General features: G+C 44.3%; 1 protein-coding gene and 1 long non-coding RNA gene across 2 annotated transcripts in view; one reads left to right on the top strand and one right to left on the bottom strand.

Annotated features, from left to right (window-relative positions):
• Positions 1-25,409, bottom strand: part of LOC125448494 (alpha-2-macroglobulin-like) — a 170,493-nt gene that overhangs the window by 96,656 nt on the left and 48,428 nt on the right. Inside the window, exons 16-22 of the mRNA XM_059638137.1 lie at positions 15,474-15,672; positions 11,664-11,889; positions 10,858-10,984; positions 10,287-10,409; positions 6,654-6,737; positions 1,197-1,373; positions 779-860 (exon numbers count right to left, since the gene is read on the bottom strand). Coding sequence (XP_059494120.1) covers positions 779-860; positions 1,197-1,373; positions 6,654-6,737; positions 10,287-10,409; positions 10,858-10,984; positions 11,664-11,889; positions 15,474-15,672 — 1,018 coding nt within the window. The remainder of the gene's footprint in view (positions 1-778; positions 861-1,196; positions 1,374-6,653; positions 6,738-10,286; positions 10,410-10,857; positions 10,985-11,663; positions 11,890-15,473; positions 15,673-25,409) is intronic.
• LOC132206039 (uncharacterized) lies at positions 19,952-25,287 on the top strand. Its single transcript, XR_009442767.1, has 2 exons — positions 19,952-21,428; positions 23,934-25,287. It is a non-coding gene; the product is annotated as an uncharacterized LOC132206039 (long non-coding RNA).

The following is a 25,409-nucleotide window of genomic DNA, read 5'->3' as shown; positions in this document are numbered from 1 at the left end:
GCTGATTGAAATCCAGTAAGCTTGTGTCACTTTCAGCTTTCTCCCGGCATGCTGTGATTATGATTTCCAAGTGAATCGATGAGGGTATAAGGTTTAGCTTTCTCTGTGTATAAAATTACTCTCCAATGAACCTGTAACTGTGTGTTTGACTTCTAGATTTCAAGGTATATGTATGGACATACACACACAGAATGCTATATCCACCACACCAAATGTACTGTAGCAGTTCAATAATGCAGATCACCATCACTTTCACAAGATCAATTAGGCAGAGGTAACAAATGCAGACCCAACCAGCAAAGCCCACTCCCCTGAATGATAATTTTATCTTTCCCCAGTGAATCTGTGCGTTTGTGTGTGTGTGTGTGTTTAAATATGTGCTTGTGTACATGTGTGTGGGTCTGTGCATGAATTTAGTTATGGGAATTATGACCAGTTTCTATTTTCTAGTAGATTTTTATGTTTGTAACTCTCATTTTTCTGACTATATTAAGATTCCTACTTCATGAATCCAGTGTATATGTGAGTGACTTTCAGCCCTCTCCATGTTTATGATGATCACTATTGCTCCAGGGAATCTGTGTGAGAGATATAGTTTTAGCCCATTCTATGTGTATTATGACCACTTTCTCTCATTGAATTTGGTAAAAGCTTGGCTTTTAACTTTTTTATATACTCGCTGTGATCACTATCTATTCAGAGCATGTGTATGGTGCATGTGTGTGAGGTGTGCCATAGAGGAGGAATATGGAAATTGATCATTTCCCTTCATCTGTACCAGGTATTTCCCTCATGATCTTCGTCTCCAAATGCACTGAAGGATCCATCATGATGTTTGTATGTCAGCTGGTTCTGGTATCCTGTGGAGTAGTGAGCAAGTTAATAGACGTTAAACAAGTAAAGTTGTAGTGCAAAGTACATTAAGAAAGGTTAACTCATATACACACACATGGATTCACACACTCACTCAGACACAGAATAAAGCACTTCCACACTGTGTAACACACAAGAATAATACGTTCACTCACACAGTACCACGCACATTAACTCACACCCACAGTAATACTCACATCCAGTGTAACACACACACGCAGGCCCAGAGTAACAGACACACAGTTACACGCATGGACACATACAACATCCACAGATAACTACAGATACAGCCATACAATGTAACACATTCTGCAGAGATCTACCTGTCTGTAGGTAGCTAATTGCTTTGTCCCGAATTTCCCGAGTGAGCTGATCTGTTTTATTCAGGTATCTCAGTATGTAGATGTTTGGGGCAAATTTCACCATGTTCTGTTCTCCACACCCTGTGGGCAGTCTCAGTAACCCATCCAGATTCTGCATCGCAGAACTCAGTATGTCCCCTGGAGAGAGAGAACATTGCTCACAGACTCCTCTGACAGAGTTCAAAAGGCTCCAACCAAAATAAACACTTCACCCAAAAACTGAGTACAATACAATAGAACATTAAGAAAGGAATCTTGCGGGATTTTAATAACCAAGATATGAATTAGACTGAAGAGGTGGCTGAGGGGATAAGAAAATGTAGTTCCTATAATGTATATAGGAATCACTCCGAACCAAAGTGTAAAATTTGCCAAAAAGGAAGATTGATAGTAATGGAGATCAAAACAGAAAAGATAGCATTTTTTACTGTGGAGAAAGTGAGAGAGAGATTAGGAAACTGGGAAAAATAAATATTGATGCCTTGAAAAGAGTTCACATTACAAAAGTGGAGGTTTTAAAAATATAAAGGTGGATAAATCTCCAGGACCTTATCAAGTGTATTCTAGGACATTGTGGGAAGTTAGGGAAGAGATTACTGGGATCCTAGCAGAGATATTTGTTTCATCTACAGCAATGGGTAAGGTGTCAAGGACTAGAGGCTGGCGAATTAACAAGAGGCTGGAGCAGAATTCGTATGGAGCATCCAGGGGGGTTTTCTAGAGCAGTAAGTATGCAGTCCAACTCGGGAAGGGGCCATACTGGACCTAGTGTTGGGAAATGAGCCGGCCAGGTGGTTCAAATTACTGTCGGGGACTACTTTGGAAATAATGGCCACAATTCCAAAAGTTTTACAATACTCATGGACAAAGATGACAGTGGTCCTAAAGGAAGAGTTCTAAACTGGGGGAAGGCCAACTATACCAAAATTTGGCAGAATCTGGGGAATGTAGATTGGGAGAAACTGTTTGAAGGTAAATCCACATTTGATATGTGGGAGGCTTTTAAAGAGAGGTTGATTAGCGTGCAGGAGAGACATGTTCCTGTGAAAATGAGGAATAGAAATGACAAGATTGGGGAACCATGGATGGCAGGTGAAATTGTGAGACTAGCTAAGAGGAAAAAGGAAGCACACGTAAGGACTAGGCGACTGAAGACAGACGAAGCTTTGGAAGAATATTGGGAATATAGGGCAAATCTAAAACAAGGAATTAAGAGGGCTAAAAGGGGACATGAGATATCTTTAGCAAACATGGTTAAGGAAAATCCCAAAGCCTTTTATTCGTATATAAAGAGCAAGAAAAATGGCCCACTTAAGGACAAAGGAGGAAAGTTATGCGATGAGTCAGAGAAAATGGGTGACACTCTTAACAAGTACTTTGCATCGGTATTCACTGAGGACAGGGACATGACAGATGTGAGGGATAGACGTTTGGTTACTCTAAGTCAAGTCGGCATAAGGAGGGATGAAGTGTTGGGTATCCTAAAAGGCATAAGGTAGACAAGTCCCCAGGTCCGGATGGGATCTATCCCAGGTTTTTGAGGGAAGCGAGACAGGAAATAGCTGGGGCCTTAACAAATATCTTTGCAGCATTCTTAAACATGGGTGAGGCCCCGGAGGACTAGAGAATTACTAATGTCGTCCCCTTGTTTAAGAAGGGTAGCGGGGATAATCCAGGTAATTATTGACCGGTGAGCCTGACGTCAGTGGTAAGGAAACTGCTGGAGAAGATACTGGGGGATACAATCTATTCCCATTCGGGAGAAAATGGACTTATCAGTAATAGACAACAGGGTTTGTGCAGGGAAGTTCATGTCTTACCAACTTAACAGAATTCTTTGAGGATGTGACAAAGTTGATTGATGAGGGAAAGGCTGTACGTCATATACATGGACTTCAGTAAGGTGTTTGAAGGGTTCCCCATGGCCGACTGATGGAGAAGGTAAAGTCGCGTGGGGTCCAGGATGTGCTAGCTAGATGGATTAAAAAACTGGCGAGGCAACAGGAGACAGAGCGTAGTAGTGGAAGGGGGTTTCTCAAATTGGAGACCTGCAACCAGTGGTGTTCCACAGGGATCTGTGCTGGGACCACTGTTGTTTGTGATATATGTAAATGATTTGGAGGAAGATATAGATGGTCTGATTACCAAGTTTGCAGATGACACGAAGATTGGTGGAGTAGCAGATAGTGAAGGGGACTGTCAGAGATTACAGCCAAATATAGATAGACTGGAGAGTTGGGCAGATAAGTGGCAGATGGAGTTCAATCCAGGCAAATGCAAGGTGGTGCATTTTGGAAGATCTAATTCAAGAGTGAACTATCTTGTAAATGGAAAAGTCGTGGGGAAAATTGATGTACAGAGAGATCTGGGTGTTCAGGTCCATTATTCCCTGAAGCTGGCAACGCAGGTCAATAGGGTGGTCAAGAAGGCATATGGCATGCTTTCCTGCATCGGACGGGGTATTGAGTACAAGAATTGGCAGGTCATGTTACAGTTGTGTACAGTTTGGTTTGGCCACATTTAGAGTACTGCATACAGTTCTGGTCGCCACATTACCAAAAGGATGTAGAAGCTTTGGAGACGGTGCAGAGGAGGTTCACCAGGATGTTGCCTGGTATGGAGGGCGCTAGCTATGAAGGAAGGTTGAGTAGATTAGGATTATTTTCCTTAGAAAGATGGAGATTGAGGGGGGCCTGATTGAGGTCTACAAAATCATGAGGGGTATAGACTAGGTGGATAGCAAGAAGATTTTTCCCAGAGTGGGGGACTCAATTACTAGGGGTCATGAGTTCAAAGTGAAAGGTGGAAAGTTTAAGGGAGATATGCGTGCAAAGTTCTTTACACAGAGGGTGGTGGGTGCCTGGAACACGTTGCCAGCGGAGGTGGTAGATGCAGACGCAGACGCATCCTGGTTATGGTATTGGCAGGTCTGGAGCAGAGATTCCAGATTATCAATGAAGCAGCGGTGGCAGAGAAGCCGAAGACTCTGGTTGTGGGGCAAGTATAGTTTCAGTGCGTGGCCTGGCATCTGCAGCCACATTGGGGAGGTGAGCCCAGCAGCGAAGAGATAGCACCTAAAGAGTAAATCCAGCGCAGGTGGAGATGAGGTGTAGGAGGGGAGGTGGAGGTTCAATTGTGGCATCAGTTGAATCTCTTAACTGTATTTAACTGCTTCATTCACTGTAATATGCAAGTGTCATTAAATCATTCAATTCAACATGGCATCCAGGGAAAACCTGCCAATTGGACACAAAATTGGCTTGACAATAGGAGACAGAGGGGTGTGTAGGGTTGATTTTTGGACTGGAGGTGTTCTGCAGGGTTTGGTGCTGGATCCACTATTTTCTGTTGTTTATCTAACTGATTTAGATGAGAATTTAGGAGGCATGGTTAGTAAGTTTGTGGACGACACTAACATTTGTGGTACATCGACAGTGAAAAAGGTTATCTAAGATTACAAAGGAATCTTGATCAGTTAAGCCAATGAGTCGAGGATTGGCAGATGGAGTTTATTTTGGATAATGTGAGGTATTACATTTTGGTACAAAAGCAAGGATAGGGCTTATACAGTTGATGGCACGGCCCTGGGTAGTATTGTTGAACAAAGATACCCAGGGGTACAGGCACACAAATCTTTGGAAGCTGTGTCACCTGTAGACAGGGTGGTTAAGGATGTGTTGAGCACGCTTGCCTTCATTGCTGAAACCATTGGATATAGGAGTTAGGACGTCATGTTGAGGTTTTACAGGATGTTGGTGAGGCCACTTTTGGAGTACTATGTATAGTTCTGGCCATCTTGCTATAGGAAGGGTATTATTAAATTGTAGAAAGTTCAGAAAAGATTCACCAGGATGTTGGCAGGACTGGAGGGCCTGAGTTATGAGGAGAGTCTGGGTAGACGGAGATGTTTTTCAATGGAGCGTAGGAGGTTGAGGAGTGACATTGTAGAAATTTATAAAATCATGAGGGGCATGGATGAGGTGAATAGCAAAAGTCTTTTTCCTCAGGTAGTAGAGTTCAAAACTAGGGGGCATATTTTTCTGGTGAGAAGAGAAAGATTTAAAAGTGACAGGACGGGCAACCTTTTCACACAAAAGGTGGTTTGTTTGGTGAACGAACGGCCAGAGGAAGTGATAGGGGCAGGTAGTTAAAAGACATTTGGACAGATACAAGAATAGGAAAGGTTAAAAGGGATATAGACCAAATGCAGGTAATTGGGAAACTTAGCATGGACCAATGGGTCTGTTTCCGTGCTGTATGACTCAATGACTCTAAGAGTAGTAAAAATTGGGGAGGACATAGACAACAGTAATAATAGCACAATAAATGTGAAGATAATGATAGATAAGAATATTCCTAAGGTGAAAACCAGCTTTATCAACTGGAAGAAAAGTTCCTTTTTGATCTACAATACTGATAAACAATAATGATTAGAAACAATGTTCAGGGTGCAGGAGAAATCTCCTCTTCGAAAAGACTAAAGACAGTTGCAGAAAGTTAATATGCAGGTATAGAAAATAGTTAGGAAAGCTAATGAAATGTTATCATTTCTTGTGAGGGTAACTAAATATAAACATAGGGAGGTTATGCTTCAAAGCACTGGTGAGACCGCATCTGGGGGTCTGTGTAAGGTATTGGTCTTTGTATTTGAGGGAAAATAGAAAAATATTGGAGGAAGTTCAGTGAAAATTTACCAGACTAACATCTGGAATGGAAAGGCTGTCTTGTGAGGAAAGGTTAGACAGACCAGGCTTGTACCCATGTTTATCTTGAGGGGTCGTGACAGGGTGGTTCTGGAGAGGCTGCTTCCTCTGGTAGAATCTAGAACTAGGGGTCACCTATTTTTAATAAAGATGAGGGGATTGCTTTCTCTCTGGGGCTGTGAGGATTTGGATCGTGACTCCTCAGAGATGGCAGAAGCAAATTCTTTGAATTTTTTTAAGATTGAGGTAGATAATAAGGTATGAAACAGTGAAGGACTTAAGTAGATTTGAGCTTTTAATGATATCAGCCTGTGGAGCAGGTTGGATAAGCCAGGTAGACTATATACTGGAGCATTGTTCTAGTGATTGTATATCAGAAGACTTCAAGCTCTTAATCTCAACCCTGATAACAATCCCGAAACGCATACCATATTGTCATTCCCAAAACATAAACCAGATCTCAATTTCAAATCACAAACCATATTCAACCCCGAAACACTGCTCCCAGTTTCAGTCCCAAAACAGAGAGAGAGAGAGAGAGAGAAAAAGTGAGGGAGGGAGAGAGTGAGACAGTGATGTGATCGTGTTTCTCTCTCATACTTGTGAAGGTCAGTACTACACTGGTTGTGATTATTATTCAGTACAGGACATGACTTAAGCCTTACCTTTCCAAAGTTATGGACAAGCCTCAGTCGGATTGCTATGAGATTCTTACCCAGCACAGTGACATAGGCCCTGCTTGATCCTTTGATGACATCGTGGGGAAGCTCAAGCTGGATCTCCTCAGTGATGGTCTTGCCTGGATTGAAGCACACCATAAGATTAGATGTGAGAAACATTGGTTAATCTCTGCCAACCCACATAATCAACATTGACAGTGCACTGACCCCCCACCTCCAAGCCACACCCCTTCCAGGATTACTGCTATTGCCTCAATCACCGGCATCAACTCCAATCTCATTCCCAGAGCGATGTCTCCTCAGAGAGAGTGATAGCAGTCTCCTGGACCCATTGGACCATCTGATTTCCCCCACACCTCAACTACTGTCAACAAATCTCTGACATGCAATCACTATGACTCCGTCATTGTCTCTCTTTCTTTCACATATCTGTCTTTGTGCCTGCCTTTGCCATACACCCTCTCTCCCTCCTGGAGGCCCACTTCTGAAGGCAATCCCTCATGTACTCTCTATCTCCAAACAGAGCTGAGGGATACACGCTCACACACGTTCTCGCCCTTCACACAGAATCAGAGCTGTAGGACACTCTCTGGCTGTCTCCCTCCCCACATAAACAGGACACTTTCTTGCTCTCTCCCTCCCACAGAGCCAGTGCTGAGGGATATTCTCTTGCTGTCTCCCTCCCCTCAGAGCCAGAGCTAAGGGATATACACTCGCTGTCTACCTCCCCACAGAGACAGAGCTGGCGGACACTCCTTTACTATCTCTCTCCCCTCAGCCAAAATGCTGAGGATGCTCAATTGGTCATTCAGACTGTCCCATTGCCCAGAATGTAAACTGAAGTCCTGTACCTGCTGGACACATCAAAGAGCTGTGGTAATAAAATGTGAGGCTGGATGAACACAGCAGGCCAAGCAGCATCTCAGGAGCACAAAAGCTGACGTTTCGGGCCTAGACCCTTCATGATGAAGGGTCTAGGCCCGAAACGTCAGCTTTTGTGCTCCTGAGATGCTGCTTGGCCTGCTGTGTTCATCCAGCCTCACATTTTATTATCTTGGAATCTCCAGCATCTGCAGTTCCCATTATCTCAAAGAGCTGTGGGTCAGTTCAATCTCAATGCCCTCGGGCTGCAAGAGAAAAAAATGTGTCAGGGAAAGGGAATAGGCAACAAAAAGATTGAGAATTAGGAAGGCAGAAAGGTAGGGTGGTGGGGTGAGAGAGACACAGAGACAGGTGAAGAGTATGTCAGATAGAGAGAGGGAGAGTCAGATTGACAAAGAGAGGTAGGGGGAGAAAGATTGAGAAAGAGAGGCAGAGAGGGAGGGCAAGAGGCAGACAGGGAGTGGGAGAGAGGATGAAACAGCATAATAGACAGAGTCAGCACAAGGGAGTGAGACAGAGCAAAAGGGGCAGACAGAGAGGAAGAGAGAGACAAAAGGGAGTAACAAATGAGAGAGAAACCGAATAAGAGAGAACAGGAGCAAGATAGCGATGGAGAAATAGATGGAAAAAAGGGAGGCAAGGGGGGAGAAGAGGAAGAGGAGATGGAGACAGATGGGCAGAGAGGGAGGTAAGAAGGAGGAGAAAAGAAAGAGAAAGAAATAGTGGGACAGAGATGGGTTTCAAGAGTGAGGATGAGAAAAAGGGAGACAGTGATGAAGAAACAGATGACAGAGATTTCGAAAACAGAAAGTGAAAGGCAGAGGGAGAGTGAGAGACAGAAAAAGCAGAGATATAGAGATTGAGAGAGAGGGTGATTATGTTATGATTCCATCATGAAAAGCAATAATGTAAAAGAAAAAAAACATCTTAAATGACCACACAATCCATGATTGCTTGGCAGGTTTAATCTGTTTACTTTAATGATCAGATTCCAGATCAATCTCAATTAAACATGAATCAGTAAAATATCTTTAAATTGTGATGTTCCATTTTGATTAACTAGCTGACCCAAAGGGAGATCAGGCATATTTACTGGCAGTCAGTTCTCCAAAGGCATAGGCTAATGCACACAGTCACAGAGCCCACCGGAAGAGTGGATGCACTTCCACCAAGTAAATGACTTTTGCTTTTTACCTCATCCGCTATGTTGGAGACACATCTTGACATGGAAGGATCATATGTGGATATTGGGAACAGAAATATTGAATGTTCAGATTTTCTGGATCAATAAGAATTTACCAGGATTGTGAAGGGAAGTGCATAGTTCAACAGTAAAAAGAGCTCTGACTCACCTGCTCATTAATGAAAAGTTGAGTAATTTTGAAAGCAAGCTTTTTAGGAGAAAGTTAAGATATGGTTTCTGACTTTGCTGGACATACTTAGGCCCCCTTTCTTCCAATTTTATTCTGAAGGTTGAGAACACTGTTCTCAATTTGGATCCTATTTGTGCAGGACTCCTAAGCTTATCAGTCAAAGAGAGAAGACCTCCTGCAGCAAGATAATCTTTCTCTTTTAAAAAAAATCAAGGAGGAATCTTGGAACAGGATAAGCTGCACAGATTGCACTCTCTCTCTCTCTCTCTCACAGAAATATTTCTATGATCCAGAAAAAGTATCAGATATGAGTGTCTCCGGCTACCTCATAAACACTAAAACCTTGAATCATCATATCCACTCAAAGCCCTAAGCCTAATTGCCCTTTCATGTGAACTGAAGTGTGCCTGAAGATACTCCATTACTCCATATTAATGAGTATTTTGATTTCATCAACAGGAAATTCAGGGGATTTAAAGATCACATTTACCTTTTGTGGTCAGTCCACTGGCCCCTAGATGTTTTTTTCCTTCCTTTCTGCATTTTTTATCTTTGTTTTCTCTGCCTGACTATCTCTCTCTCTCTCTCTCTATCTTCCTCACCCCCTTACTCACACTCTCCCTTTCTCTGTCTGTGGCATATAGCTTAGTTGCCAACCCATTCAGTAACTGAAAGAATTGGTTTATTTTGTGGTAAATGGGATACGTCTGAGTTTATTAAAGAAATTCATTGAAACTCACCTTTGTTCTGATGATAGCCACTAAGGAAAATAATTTGTCTATTTTACCAGTGATAATGGGAACTGCGGATTCTGGAGAATCCAAGATAACAAAGTGTGGAGCTGGATGAACACAGCAGGCCAAGCAGCATCTCAGGAGCACAAAAGCTGACGTTTCGGGCCTAGACCCTTCATCAGACCCTCTGATGAATGGTCTAGGCCCGAAACGTCAGCTTTTGTGCTCCTGAGATGCTGCTTGGCCTGCTGTGTTCATCCAGCTCCACACTTTGTTATCTTGTCTATTTTACCAGTTGAGTTAAAACTTTGAGACTTTAGGCCGGACCTGGGGAGACCCCAGACTTCATTCCCAGTGCATTCCTCCATCAGAGTCAAAACACAGGCACTCTCTCTGTAATGGGAAGGCTAAACACAGGGATTCACTCAATTTTAAACTCTTATTCCTATTTTATCTCCATTTCCTTTTTTCCTTGGATTTGACATCTTTCAGTCAGCAGGATACTCGCTCCAGGAACATCTCGTGTTCCCTAGTAATATTTCTTGACCCAATCACCAGTCCATTTGACACTGGAATGTTCACTTCTTTGTCAGACTATCTCTTCCCTTCTGCCGAATCACAGCCCTCCCTTTACTCTGCATCCACTTGGATTACCTCTCGATCAGTGCCCGGCTCTGACCTTGATCAGAAAGGGATTTCCGAATGACATCCAAGGCTCCTTTAGCTGGGACAATCACAAACTCATTCCCACACAGAGTCTCGGAGGCAATCGATTCAGCTTGCACCGTCAAATTCTGTTGGCCTAGATCATTGAGAGAGAGAGGGGAAAAGAAACGTGAGCCAGTATCAGGGATGATTTTGTCCCTCTCTATCCCTGTGACTGAGCAGGGGTTAGGAGCAAGAGCCTGGGATAATGCTCCCAATCCTTCCCTAACCCAGGGATTGCTGGGCAGAGATCAGGTATCAGTGCACCGACTGATTCACCTTCTCCCTCTTTAATCTAGGGATCACTGCACAGGGATTAGGAGTGGAATCCTGTGCTGGTTCTCCCCCTCCCTCCCTAACCCAGGGATCAGGAGCAGTTACCCAGGCTGATTCAGCTTCCCCACCCCCACACTCAGGCATTGGGAGCATGCACCCAGAATAATTCATCCCCTCTCTCCTTCAACCGGAGATTGGAATCAGGTTCCTGGCCTGACCAGCCTCAGCCTTGGGCGAGATTAGAGCCTGGTGCTCAGTAAATTACTAACCCAGTCCAGTGGCAAGTAGATGCCAGCTGAATGTTTGGCTGTCTTGGGAGCAGATGCAAGTCGTATGTTCGGCATCACTTTCTGCTGTTACACTAAATCCCTGGGCATTCAGAAGGGTCACCTTCACCTGAGGACAAGAAAGAACAAGAAGGGGGTAAATGTGCCACAGCACAGGACTCAGCCTGAACATTCACAAATTACTGCACCATCAATCTATTGTCAAATATCAGTAAAGGGACGCAAGGTGTCATCAACAGGGCTATCAAGCAGCAACCGCTCAGCAATAACCTGTGCGCATTGCTTACAAGGTACATTGCCAAAATTCGCTAAGGCTGCTTAGATAGCACCTTCCATACCCACGACCAATACCATATGGAAGAACACGGGCAACAGCCCATGGAAACCCCGCCTACTGTGAGTTCCCTTCTGAGCCACCTACCATCCTGAGTTGGAAATATATCACTGTTCCTTCAGTGCTGCTGTGTCAGAATCACTGAATTCCCTCCCTAGAGACACTATACTGTAAGTAGATCCAGTGGGGTGCCAGCAGTTAAAGAAGGGAGCTCAGCATTGGGTAACAAATGCTGACCCAGCCAGAGACAAACACATGTATCTCATTCAGGAATAAACAAATACTCTACTTTGAGTCTGGCACCCAATGCAAAGAGCAGGAAATGCGGGCAATTTGTCTCTTGGCTGTATGCAGTTACCGTGATGCCATAACTGGTGAGATGCTGGGGCTAATGGCAGGAAAGATGTCGGTGCTTCATCCCACAGTGGAAGAACAAGCAGGAAAGCTCACTCACCATGATACATTGAGTCAGGTAGTTGAAGACTTTGGCCTTGAGGACAAAACCCTCAGTTCTGACAACAGAAAAGGGGAGAGCCAGTTCGACAAAGAATGGTTTAAATGCATTAAAGGTGACGGTATCAGAGATTCCAATTCCCACGTGGCTAGTACAGAACATGCTGCCCTTCCATTCAGTGATAGAGTCTGGAACTGTGACGGGGAAAGAGGCACTCCCAGAGGATCTGAGACGAAAGGAAGGCAGTAAAAGAATAGGACAAGACAGTGTGCACTGAAATAAAAAAAACACTAACAGTGAGATCCTCCATCAGTACTGACCCTCTGACAGTGCAGTGCTCCCTCAGCACTGACCCTCGACTATGCGGCACTCCCTCAGCACTGAACCTCCGACAGTGCAGCACTCCCTCAGCACTGAAGTTTGACAATGCAGTGCTCCCTCAACACTGACCCTCCGACAGTGCAGTATACCCTCAGAGGTGATAAACCGGCAGTGAGACATTACCTCAGCACTGATCCTCTAACTGTGCAGTAATACCTCATTAGTTAAAGTTTTGGCAAAGTTCTTTAGCTCGAGTTGTGGGTGAGATTGTTGACTTGCTTGCTGAGCTGGCTTATTCTCATTCAGACGTTTCATCACATGCTAGATGACATCATCGGTGCAACCTCCGATGAAGCGATGTTATTCTAGTCTGCTTGGAATTTGTATTGTCTGGTCCGTTATGGTGAGCAGTGTCATTTCTAGTTTGACTGTACATGGAGTCCAATTCTGTATATTTGTTGATTGCATTACAGGTGGAGAGCCATGCCTTTAGGAATTCCCATGCAAGTCTATGCTTGGCTTGGGCTACTATGGTTACCTTGTCCAGGCAAAATTGATGGCCTTCATTATCTGCGAGTATCAATTTAGGGAGAGTTCATCATGTCGTTTTGCTGCCAGTTGATGCTCATGTATTCTGATGGCTAGTTTCCTTCCAGTCCGTCCAATGTAATGTTTCTGGCAGCTGTTGCATGGTATTTTGTAAACCATGCTCATTCTGCATGTTGTGGGTATCGGGTCTTTAATCCTTGGAAGTGTTTTTTGTAGAGTAGCTGCTGGCTTGTGGACCACAGTGATTCCTAGACTTCTCACGAGTCTTGTTGTGAGTTCATATAAGTTCTTATATGATGTGTTGGCAGTGTAGTCAGTGTGTTAGGACATAATGTATTCTCCTGTTATTGCCTGTTTAGTAGGCATCTGCAGACGTAGTGGCAGCAATATCTGTTTACAGCAAAGATTTTGTAAAGATGTTCTTCCACTTTCCTGCATTGTTCCTAAATTTCGTAGTGTGTCCTGGCCCATTTAAATAGTGTCCAAATGCAGCTTTGTTTGTGGATGTTGGGGTGGTTGCTGTGGAAGTTGAGGATTTGATCAGTGTGGGTTGCTTTTCTGTATACTTCCCATTGGTCATACACTCAACTTCAACCTGAACTGTGGATCTGGAACATAGATGACACATTGGTCATTATTAAATGCAACAAATTAGAAGGATTACATTCACAGGGGACGAAGAAAGCAACAATCAACTTCTATTTCTGGATGTTAAAGTTGAGTGTAGCATAACATCACTTCATTGTAGGGTCCTCTGATGATGTCACCTAGCATGGTGATGAAACATGTGAACGAGAACAAGCCAGCTGGGCAAGCAAGTCAACAACCTCATTCCTCACTACTAACCAACTCCTTCCATATAACCCTGCCCACTATATAACCTTTTAAATCCACAACGCCACAACCCGATATCAGTAATCTCCTCCAGCACCGACAACCCATCCTACCTCTGTTACTTTGTACATCCCTGAACCTGAACCAAACTCAGTGACATCCTCGATCTGCTGCTGCCCCATATATCTGTTATATTCTCCAGGCCCTACACTCCTCAGTATCTTTATAATCTATTCCTGCATTAACAACCCTTTCTGACTTCTGGCAGTTCTTACAACACTTCCTATCTGACACCTCCTCCAGCATCTAGACCCTACTACTAATGTACCATGCCATCTACTAGATGCTATCTAATCCAGCTCCTTTGTGGTTCCATATCTACAACTTCATCTTGGATACACAATTCTCCCTATCATTGTCACCTCACCCAGCAACCACACCTCTCCCTGTGCATCCGACATTCATCCCAATCTCCATTAAACTCCTCCTGTCACCACACTCACCATATCTCTGTAACCTCCTCCAGCCCCTGCCACATTCCCTAACTCTTCTAACCCCTATCCATCTTTCCTTCTCTGTAGCTTCCGCATCCCTGAAAACAAGCCCCATTCTTGTGACTTCCATCAACTCTTACAATCCTTCCTATCCTTGTGAAATCCTTCAGCCTCTACACCCCTCCTTATCACTGTAATCTCATCCAGTAACTATACACCTCCCTTCCTCTGTAAGATTCATCAGTCCCTACAGTGATTCCTTTCTTTGTAAAAACCAAAAGAACTGCGGATGCTGTAATTTAGGAATAAATACAGAAGTTGCTGGAAAAGTGTAGCAGGTCTGGCAGCATCTGTGGAAAAAAAACAGTCAGCATTAACATTTCTGGTCCAGTAACCCTTCCTCAGAATGTTCTGAGGAAGGGTCACTGGAACTGAAACGTTGACTTTTTTTTTCTTTCAAAGATGCTACCAGAGCTGCTGAGCTTTTCCAGCAACTTCTGATTTTGCTCCCTTTCTTTGTAACCGCCTCCACTCTCCAAACACCACTGTATCCCTGTAATTTCCTACAAGACCTACACCACTTAATACCTTTGTAAACTCCTGCAGACCTTGACCCATCCCTACCTCTGTAACCTCCAGCCCCAACAACCGTCCCTATTTGTGAACTCTCCTCCAGCCCCAATACACATTATTTCTGTAATTCGTCCAGTCCCTATAACAACCCACATTTATTTTACCTCCTTTAGCTCCTACAAACCCCCCTACACCAGTGACGTCCTTGAGCCCCGTCAATCTCCCTTTCAATAACCTCCACCAGCACCTACACACCTCTTTATCTGTGTATCCTCCTCCAGTCCTTACATCCCTGCCTACTTCTGTAACCTAGGGATAATGGGAACTGTAGATGCTGGAGAATCAGAGATAACAAAGTGTGGAGCTGGATGAACACAGCAGGCCAAGCAGCATCTTAGGAGCACAAAAGCTGACGTTTCGGGCCTCTGATGAAGGGTCCAGACCTGAAAGGTCAGCTTTTGTGCTCCTAAGATGCCTCTACTTCTGTAACCTCCTCTGAACCCTGAAATGCTGCATTTCTGTATCTCCTCTAGACCCTATACCACTCATTATCTCTGTATCCTGTTCCAGTCCCTCCACCATGCCTATCTCTATAATCCTCCCAAATCCCTACAAACTTTCCTATCTCTTTAATCTTTGAGTCCCTACAACTCTTCTCAATCTCTGTAACTTCCTCTAGCATCTACAACCGTCCTTATCTCTATAACCTCCTCCAGCCCCTATAATCCTCCCTATCCCTGAAACCACCTCCAGCCCCTAGAATACAGCTTACTTCTGTAAACTTCTCCAGTCTTTACACATCTTCAAATCTCTGTAACTCCTCCAGCTGCTACACCCCTCACAATTTCTGAAACCTCCCCCAGTCCCTTCACCTATCTCTGTACACCCTTCTTGCACCTACATACCTCCCTGTCTCTGTAAACTCCTCCAGTTCCAACTTCCTTTTCAATTCTTTCATTTCTCCAATCCCAGGCTGTGTGCACCACCCCACATCAAGCTCTAGGATTCCCCTGTGCCAGCAGATTAATTCCTTGCTCACCCAACAGGGACAAGATCCCAAATCCACGTCTCTGGAAAGTATTTTCGGATTTTGACGATGCGTCTGGGACTGATGTGGGGTTGAATGCTGTCTGTTCCAGCTTTGTTTATGAGTTGAATAGGCTCTTCTTCCATTGCTATTGAAAACGTTGGTATTTGTCCCACTTCCAGGCTGTCCATTTCGAAATTCATTTCATACGCTGACATCAAGAAGTCACAGTCACACATTGAAGAGGTAAGAAGTTCCATATTTTGGGGGTGGCTGTGAATGGCTCCAAAATTTTTTGGAAGAATGGTCCTATAGTTGAGGATGTGAATGCAAAGGGTTTATAGTTTGGGGAATGTGAGGGGGGTCCACCATTTGATGAAGTGGAAGGGGTCTACAGCCTTTTATTTTTCTCTTTGTAATGCATTCAGAGAATGTTCAAGTTACTAACTTTTTATACGTCCCTGGTTGTCCCTTGAGAAGATGTTGTTTGACTGCCTTCTTGAACACTGCAGTCCATATGCTAATGCCCTTAGGGAGGCAATTCAGCATTTTGACCCAGTGACAGTGAAGGAATGGCAATATATTTCCAAGTCAGAATGGTGAGTGGCTTTCAGGGGATCTTGCAGAAGGTGGTGTTCCCACGTATCTGCTGCCCTTTTCCTTCCAGATGGAAATATGCATGGGTTTGGAAGGTGTTATTTAAAACATCTTCTGCAAATTTCTGCTGTGCATCATGTAGACAATACACACTGCTACTTCTTAGTATCAGTAGTGGAGGAGGGGATATTTATGGATGTAGTACCAATAAAATGGGAGCCTTGATCTGGAAGGTGTTGAGGTTCTTGAGTATTGTTGGCACTGCACACATCCAAGCAAGTGGGAAGTATTTTGTCACACTCCTGACTTATGCCAGAGCCAGGAGGAGAGATACTGCGGTATTCCTAGCCTCTGACTTATTCTTGTGAGTACTTTATGTATGTGGTGAGTCCAGTGCACTGTCAGATCAGTGGTAACCCCACAGTGGTGACAGTGGGGAATGCAGTGATAGTGATACCATTGAATGATAAGGAGAAATGGTTAAATTCTCTCTTGTTTGGGATAGGGGAATGAGAAATTCAACAGCTTAATAGGTCAGAGGTAAACATGATGGATCCTATATTTTTGGGAATAACATGAGGGGAACTACAGCCTGCAGTGGGAGGAAGTGAAAATGAAGATCCTGGAATTTTACTGGCTGCAGATGGGGATGATGAAATGTTTTAACATCCATTCAACCTGCTGCTCTGCTAGAATAGAAACATAAAAACAAAGAAGATTGGAACAGGAGGAGGCCATGCGGCCCTTCAAGTCTGCTCTTCATTCATCACAATCATGGCTGATCATCCAACTCAATGACCTATTCCTACTTTCTCCCCAAAACCTTTGATCCTATTCACCCCAAGTGCTATATCTAGCTGCCTCTTGAATACATTCAATGTTCTGGCATGAACTACTTCCTGTAGTGATGAATTGCACAGGCTCACCATCATTGGGTGATGAAATGTCTCTTTCATCTCTGGCCTAAATCATCTATCCCGAATCCTCATACTGTGATCTCTGGTTCTGGACATACCCACCATCGGGAACATTCTACCTGCGTACACCCTGCCTGGACCTGCTAGAATTTTAGAAGTCTCTTTGAGATGTCCCTAAATTCATCTGCAAAAACAATCCTAACCTAGTCAATCTCACCTCAATGTTAGACCCACCATCCCAAAATTAATGAATCTAGAACAAAGAACAATGCAGTACAGGAACAGGCCCTTCAGCCTTCTAAGCTTGCACTGACACATTTCACCCTTCCACGTAAAACAATCTTTTCAGATCTACCTCCCTCTGCTCCTTTCCTATTTAATTATTCATCCAGGTGGTTCTTGAATCTGCTGTTGTGTCTGCTTCCACCGCTTTCTCTAGCAATGCGTTCCAGACATCATCACTTGCCTCAGCCACATCTCTTTTACACCCCTCTCCCCCTTGCACCTTCAACCTGTGTCCTTCAGTATTTTACTCCTCCACTCTGGGGAAAAGTCCTCATATTTTCCACCCTATCGATGCCATTTACAATATTATAAACTTCTGTCAGGTCACCTCTTAACCTTTTGCATTCCAGTGAAAACGAACCCAGTCTATCCAAACTTTCTTCATTGCTAAAATCCCCCATACCAGGCAAAATCCTGGTAGACCTTTTCTGTTTCTTCTCCTGTGCATCCACATTCTTCTGGTAATGTGGTGCCCAGAATTGTACGCAATATTCCAAGTGTGGCCAAATTGAAGTTCCATAAAGCTGCAGCATAACTTGCTTATCCTCATAGTCAATACTGCAAGGTAATGTACTGACAACTGAATAACCCAGAACACTACAGACAACTACTTGCAGATCTGACCTAAGAATACACCCATCAATTGAGCAGTTTGGTCAAGGCTTTTGATCCAGTCCTTCAGAGTATCCTATGCACTCTCAACCTGAAGGCTTCTTGCTTTCGGTGGCAGGAATAGACAAAACGCGGGCCAAGAAGGAACAGATACATTCGGGCATTGGGTAAACCCAAAACCCAAAACCCAAAAAAAAAAAGACTGCATGGAGGGTTGGTAAGGTAAGGCTCATTTTTATTCTTCTGGAAATCTAGAGTAGAGAGAATGGAAATTAGGGCAGTTGCATGCTCCTCTTGCAGGATGTGGGAGGTAAGGGTCATTGCTGGTGTCCCCTCTGACTTCGTCTGCAAGAAGTGCACCCAACTCCAGCTCTTCACAGTCTGCGTTAGGGAACTGGGGCTGGAGCTGGATGAACTCCGGATCATTTGGGAAGAAGAGGGGGTGAAAGAGAGGACTTATAAAGAGGTGGTCACACTCAAGTTACTGGAAAAAGGTAGCTGGGTGACTGTCAGAGGGCTTCCATTATGTGGCTAATTGGAGCACATTCTGGGGGAGATGGGGCCTATACATTAAGGACAGGTTACAGCTGAACTGGAAGAGCACAAATACCCCTGGGAGGGAGGTTTGTTCGAGCTATATGGGATGGTTTAAAGAAGATTGGCAGGGGTTGGGGAAGCAGATTTATAGTTCGGAGGATGAGGTATTCAGGCTTCCAACAGGGAATGAGGTTGTTAATAAAGAAATGTGGATAAGCATATGGACGTACATGGAATAGTGTAGGTTAGATGGGCTTGAGATCGGTATGACAGGTTGGCACAACATCGAGGACCAAAGGGCCTGTACTGCGCTGTAATGTTCTATGTGATTGATGGAGCGTGATTGTGAACACGGGGTGGTTTAAGTTGTGTATACTTCAATGCTAGAAGTATGAGAAATAAGGCAGATGAACTTAGAGCATGGGTCAATACTTAGAACTATGATGCTGTGGCCATTACAGAAACTTGGGTAACTCAGGGACAGGAATAGTTGTTGGAAGTTCCAGGATTTAGATGCTTTAAAAGAAATATGGAGGGTGGTAAAAGAGGTGGGGGAGTGTTGTTGCTAGTCAGGGCTAGTATAGTAGCTACTAAAAGGCAGTTTGAGAATGATATATCTACAGAGTTTTTCCATCCCCACCCTTGTCGGCTTTCCAGAGAGACCACTCTCTCCGTGACTCCCTTGTTCGCTCCACACTGCCCTCCAACACCACCACACCCGGTACCTTCCCCTGCAACTGCAAGAAGTGCTACACTTACCCCCACACCTCCTCCCTCACCCCTATCCCAGGCCCCAAAATGACTTTCCATATTAAGCAGAGGTTCACCTGCACATCTGCCAATGTGGTATACTGCATCCATTGTACCCAGTGTGGCTTCCTCTACATTGGGGAAACAAGCGGAGGCTTGGGGACCGCTTTGCAGAACACCTCCGCTCGGTTCGCAATAAACAACTGCACCTCCCAGTCGCGAACCATTTCAACTCCCCCTCCCATTCTTTAGATGACATGTCCATCATGGGCCTCCTGCAGTGCCACAATGATGCCACCCGAAGGTTGCAGGAACAGCAACTCATATTCCACTTGGGAACCCTGCAGCTCAATGGTATCAATGTGGACTTCACCAGCTTCAAAATCTCCCCTCCCACCACTGCATCCCAAAACCAGCCCAGCCTGTCTCTGCCTCCCTAACCTGTTCTTCCTCTCACCCATCCCTTCCTCCCTCAAGCCGCACCTCCATTTCCTACCTGCTAACCTCATCCCACCTCCTTGACCTGTCTGTCTTCCCTGGACTGACCTATCCCCTCCCTACCTCCCCAACTATACTCTCCTCTCCACCTACCTTCTTTTCTCTCCATCTTCGGTCCGCCTCCCCCTCTCTCCCTATTTATTCCAGAACCCTCACCCCATCCCCCTCTCTGATGAAGGGCCTAGGCCCGAAACATCAGCTTTTGTGCTCCTGAGATGCTGCTTGGCCTGTTGTGTTCATCCAGCTTCACACTTTATTAGCTTGGATTCTCCAGCATCTGCAGTTCCCATTATCTCTGTCTACATAGTTGGTATGGGTTGAGGTCCAGAACCAGAAAGGAGCAGTCACTTTGTTCGGGGTTTTTCACAGACCCCCTATAGATGCAGAGAAGTGGAGGAGGGAATTGGGAGACAGATACCAGAAAGGTGCAGAGTCACAAGGTTGTAGTCATGGGTGACTTCAACTTTCCAAATATTGATTGGAAACTTTTTAGTTGTAGTAGTTTAGATGGAGCAGATTTTGTCCGGTGTGTTCAGGAAGGATTCCTGACACAGTACGTAGATAGACCAACATGAAGAGAGGCCACTTTGGATTTGGCACTTAGCAATGAACTGGGTCAAGTATTAGACCTGTTGGTAGGACAGCATTTTGGCGTAGCCATCATAACTCTGTTACTTTTACAATAGTCATGGAAAAGGATAGGTACATACAGCAGGGTAAGGTCTATAATTGGGGGAAGGCCGATTACAATTCTGTTAGGCAAGCACTGGGTAACATTAAATGGGAACTGATGCTGTCAGGGAAGAGCACTATTGAAATGTGGAGATTATTTAAGGAATGCATACTGCGTGTGCTCGGTATGTTTGTCTCCGGCAGGCAGGGAAGATGCAGTCGAGTGAGGGATCCTTGGTTCTCAAGAAAGGTCGAACGACTAGTTAAGAGGAAGAAGGATGCTTACATAAAGCTTAGGAAACAAGGAGTGGAAAATCCTCTAGAAGGACACAGGTTAGCCAGGAAGGTGTTGAAGAACGGGCTTAGAAGAGCTATAAGGGGGCATGAGGAAACCTTGGCAGGATCATAGGATCAAGGAAAACTCCAAGGCTTTTTACACATATGTGAGGAATAACAGAATGACCAGAGAAAGGGTAGGGTTGATCAAGGATTGCAAAGGAAATTTGTGCACGGAGCCTATAGAGATAAGAGAGGTCCTTTATGAATATTTTTCTACGGTATTTACAACTGAGAGACACCTAGTTGTAGAGGAGGACAGTGTGAAACAGGCTATTAGACTAGAGGAGGTGGATGTTAGTAAGAAAGATGTACTAGGAATTTTGAGGAACTTGAAGACAGATCAGTCCCCTGGGCCTGTTGGGAAGCGAAGGAAGAGATCGCAGGGCCTTTGGCATTGATCTTTTTGTCATCACTGTCCATGGGCATTGTGCCGGAAGATCAGAGAGAGGTAAATGTCATTCCCTTGTTCAAAAAAGGGAATAGAATTAACCCTGGAAATTACAGGCCAGTTAGTCTTACGTCAGTGGTGGGCAAGTTATTGGAAAGGGCTCTGAGAGATACAATTTGTGATCACTTAGAAAAGCACAGTTTGATTCATGACAGTCAGTATGGATTTTGTGAGGGGTAGATCATGCCTCACAAACCTTATTGAATTCTTTGAAGAGGTGACCAAACACGTCAATGAAGATGGAGCAGTGGATGCGGCATACATGGATTTAAACAAGGCATTCGATAAGGTTCCCCATGGCTCATGCAGAAGGTAAGGAGGCATGGAATAGGGGGAAATGTAGCAGATTGGATTCAGAATTGGCTGGGTCTTCGAAGACAAAGGGTGGTAATGGATGGAAAATATTCAACATGGTGCTCACTTACGAGTGGTGTACCACAAGGATCAGTTCTGGGTCCTCTTCTATTTGTGATTTTTATAAATGATTTGAATGCAGGAGTGGAAGGGTGGATTAGTAAGTTCACGGATGATATGAAGGTAAGTCGAGTTGAGGACAATGCAGAGGGCTGTTCTAGATTACAAAGGTACATTGATAGGATGCTCCTAAGATGCTGCTTGGCCTGCTGTATTCATCCAGCTCTACATTTAGTTATCTCCATCATTGATAGGATGCAGCATGGGCTGCGAAGTGGCTGATCGAGTTTAACTCCGAAAAGTGAGGTGATTCATTTTGGAAGGACAAACTTGAAAGTAGAATACAGGGTTAATGGAAAGATTTTTGGCAGTGTGGAGGAGCAGAGGGGTCTTGGGGTTCATGTCCACAGTTACCTGAAAGCTGCCACCCAGGTGGATAGAGTTGAGTTAAGAAGGCGTATGCTGTGTTAGCTTTCATTAATAGAGGGATTAAGTTCAAGGGCCGCAAAGTTATGCTCCAGCTGTACAAAAGCCTGGTTTGGCCACATCTGGAATATTATGTCCAGTTCTGGTGGCCTCATTACGGGAAATATATAGAAGTGTTTGAAAAGGTGCAGAGGAGATTTACCAGGATGTTGCCTGGAATGGAGGGAAGGTCTTACCAGGAAAGATTGAGAGAGCTAGGGCTTTTCTCTTTAGAACGACGAAGAATGAGAGGTGACTTGATCGAGGTGAGCAAAATGATCAGAGGTACAGATAGAATAGAAAGCCAGAAACTTTTTCCTAGGGTGGAGGTAACTATTACAAGGGGGCACAGTTTTAAACTGAGTGGAGGTAGATATAGGGTAGACGTCAGAGGTAGGTTATTTACTCAGCGATTGGTAAGGGGGTCGAAAGCATTGCCAGAGAGGGTAGTGGATTGGGGCATTTAAGCAGCAATGTGATAGGCATCTGGGTGATAGTATAAGGTAGGGGTGAGGTTAGATAGACCTGCGGTTTACTGTAAAAGTTTGGCACAATATCATGGGCCAAAGGGCCTGTACTGTGCTGTTCTCTTCTGTGTTCTATACCTTTCACATAGGGGACTTCTACTGTCTTCCAAAAATACACAAAGCCAATACACCTGATGGGACCCTGTGTGAGGGAACTTCTCCAGAAATGTCAAGGGCATCTTGAAACCTATTGCACAGGGAAGCCCCAGCTATTGTCACTACACTTACAGAATCTTGGCACCCACAGACCAGTTGAACCAGGAACATTCCTCAGCACAATGAATGCTTTGGTACTCTACACCAGCATTTGCCACAACAGCATTGTTGCAACAGCCTCAGCACTCAATACCACCGACTGCCAATTTCCAGACACCATTTCATCTGCTTTATCCTCAACAACAATGTTTTCACCTTCAACAACCAGTTCTTCATCCAGACACATTGAACAGCCATTGGAACCACATGTGCTCCCCAGTATGCCAATGCTTTCATGCCTAAGTTCCAACGAGACTTCTTTGCTGCACAGAATCTCTGACAAATGCCGCACACCAGATACATTGATGACATTTTCTTCCTTTGGGCGCATAGCAAGAAATCACTGAAACAATTACATCGCGATATCAACAAGTTCCATCCCACTGTCAGGGTTGCTCGTAAGCATCAATCTCACTCTTGGGCACATGTATGCACAACAGGGATAGACATCTAAATACTTCACTCTACTGCAGGCCTACGGATAACCGCATGATGCTGCACTTCTCTTGCTTTGACCCTGAACATATTAAAACAGCTATTCCCTCCGGACAAACCATATTCAAAAAAGCCCTGGTGAAAATTGATGCACAGAGAGACCTGGGTGTTCAGGTCCATTGTAACATAAAGATGACAACCCAGGTCGATAGACTGGTCAAGAAGACATATGGCATGCTTTCATTCATTGGATGGGGTATTGAATACAGGAGTTGGTAGGTCATGTTACAGTTGTATAGGACGGAAAGATGGAAGTTGAAGGGAGATCTGATTGAGGTCTACAAAATCATGAGAGGTATAGACAGGGTGGATAGCAAGAAGCTTTTTCCCAGAGTGGGGGGCTCAATTACGAGGTGTCAACATTTCAAGGTGAGAGGGAAAAAGTTTAAGGGAGATATGCATGGAAAATTCTTTACGCAGAGGTTGGTGGGTGCCTGGAAGACGTTGCCAGCAGAGGTGGTAGAGGTGGGCACGATAGCATCATTTAACATGTATCTAGACAGATACATGAATGGGCAGGGAGCAGAGGGATACAGATCCTTGGAAAATAGGCGACAGGTTTAGGTAGAGGATCTGGATCAGTGCAGGCTTGGAGGGCTGAAGGCCTGTTCCTGTGCTGTAATTTTCTTTGTTCTTTGTTCTATCTACGTGATCTGTTCAGATGAGGAGGAATGTGCTGGACACCCTCCTAGGAATGGGATACGATGCTCAACTCATCGATCACCAGTTCTGACTGCCACAGCAAAATAACCACAATGACCTCCTCAGAAGACAGACACGGAATATGTCCGATGGGGAAACCCCCCATCGTCCAGTACTTTCAGGGAGCAGGGGAACTACACCATATTCTTCGCAGCCTTCAACATATCATTGATGACGATGAGCACCTCACCAAGATCTTCCCAATGCCTTCACTTATCACTTTTAAACAACTGCCAAACCTTGGACAGAACATTGCTCATAGCAAACTACCCAGCCTTCACGACTACATGAACCACAACACTACCCAACCCTGTCATGGTAAGATCTGAAAGTCATGTCAGATCTTTGACATGGACGTTGCCATCATGCATGGGGACATCATGCATGTTCACAGCAGATACTCATGTGACACAGACAATGTTGCCTACCTGTAATCAAGGGTGCCCTAAGGCATGGTTTATTGTTAAAGCCATGCAGACACTATAACAATAGATGAATGGACACCGTGCAACAATCACCGGACAAGGATGTTCCCTCCCAGTGGGGCAACGCTCCAGCAGTGGACAGTCAGCCTCCAACTTTCTGAGAAACATCCTCCAAGGTGGATGTTGGGATACACCACAACACAGAGTCGCCAAACAGAGGCTGATATTCAAGTTCAGTACCCAATAAAACTGCCTCAACTGGGATCTTGGGTCTTGGGTTCATGTCACTCAACACCCTCTTACACACGCATACGCACACGCACGTAGTCTCCCTCTCTCCCTCACACACGCACCCATGCACTGTCTCTCCATCACACTTGCATGCACATATACATATACACACACTCTCTCTTTCCCAAATCTACAGGGTGAATTTGTACTTACAGATACATTCTATTTTGGTCAAAAAATACTGCACAATTTTGGGACAGTCAGTCAATGTGGCATTTTACAAATTCGTACTTTAGAAATAAAACCAGTCTGACTCCAAATCAAAACACAAACAGATTCTAAACGAGGCCTCACACCTAACATGCATTATCTGACCTAAAATATCACCTCTTCTTCAGTCAGATGAAACCTTCAGTTCTCTCAGGACAGTGACTTGAAAGGAATTCAAGTAATTACATATATGTATTAATCGATTAAAACCTGCTAACTCATTGAATATTTAACAACATTTTTGGGTTGTTCAGTTCATCCTCATCAATGGTGTGACTCTTTGATCTTTTAATTATAAATTCTGTGTCTTGATACCACCTCATTAACACCTGAAGAAGGACTGAAATCCAAATGCTTATGTTTTCAAATAAACCTGTTGGACTATAACATGGAGTTGTGTGATTTCTGACCTTTCAATGAAGGCAAGCATTCTTTTAAGCCATAAGCCTCTTTTAGTACTTTATCTACTTGTGCTACCACCTTCAATGATCTGTGAACGTGGTTACCCA

The sequence above is a fragment of the Stegostoma tigrinum genome, chromosome 29 (genome assembly GCF_030684315.1).
Source record: "Stegostoma tigrinum isolate sSteTig4 chromosome 29, sSteTig4.hap1, whole genome shotgun sequence".
In the NCBI taxonomy this organism is placed as follows: Eukaryota; Metazoa; Chordata; class Chondrichthyes; order Orectolobiformes; family Stegostomatidae; genus Stegostoma; species Stegostoma tigrinum.
This window is presented reverse-complemented; position numbering and strand designations above follow the sequence as displayed.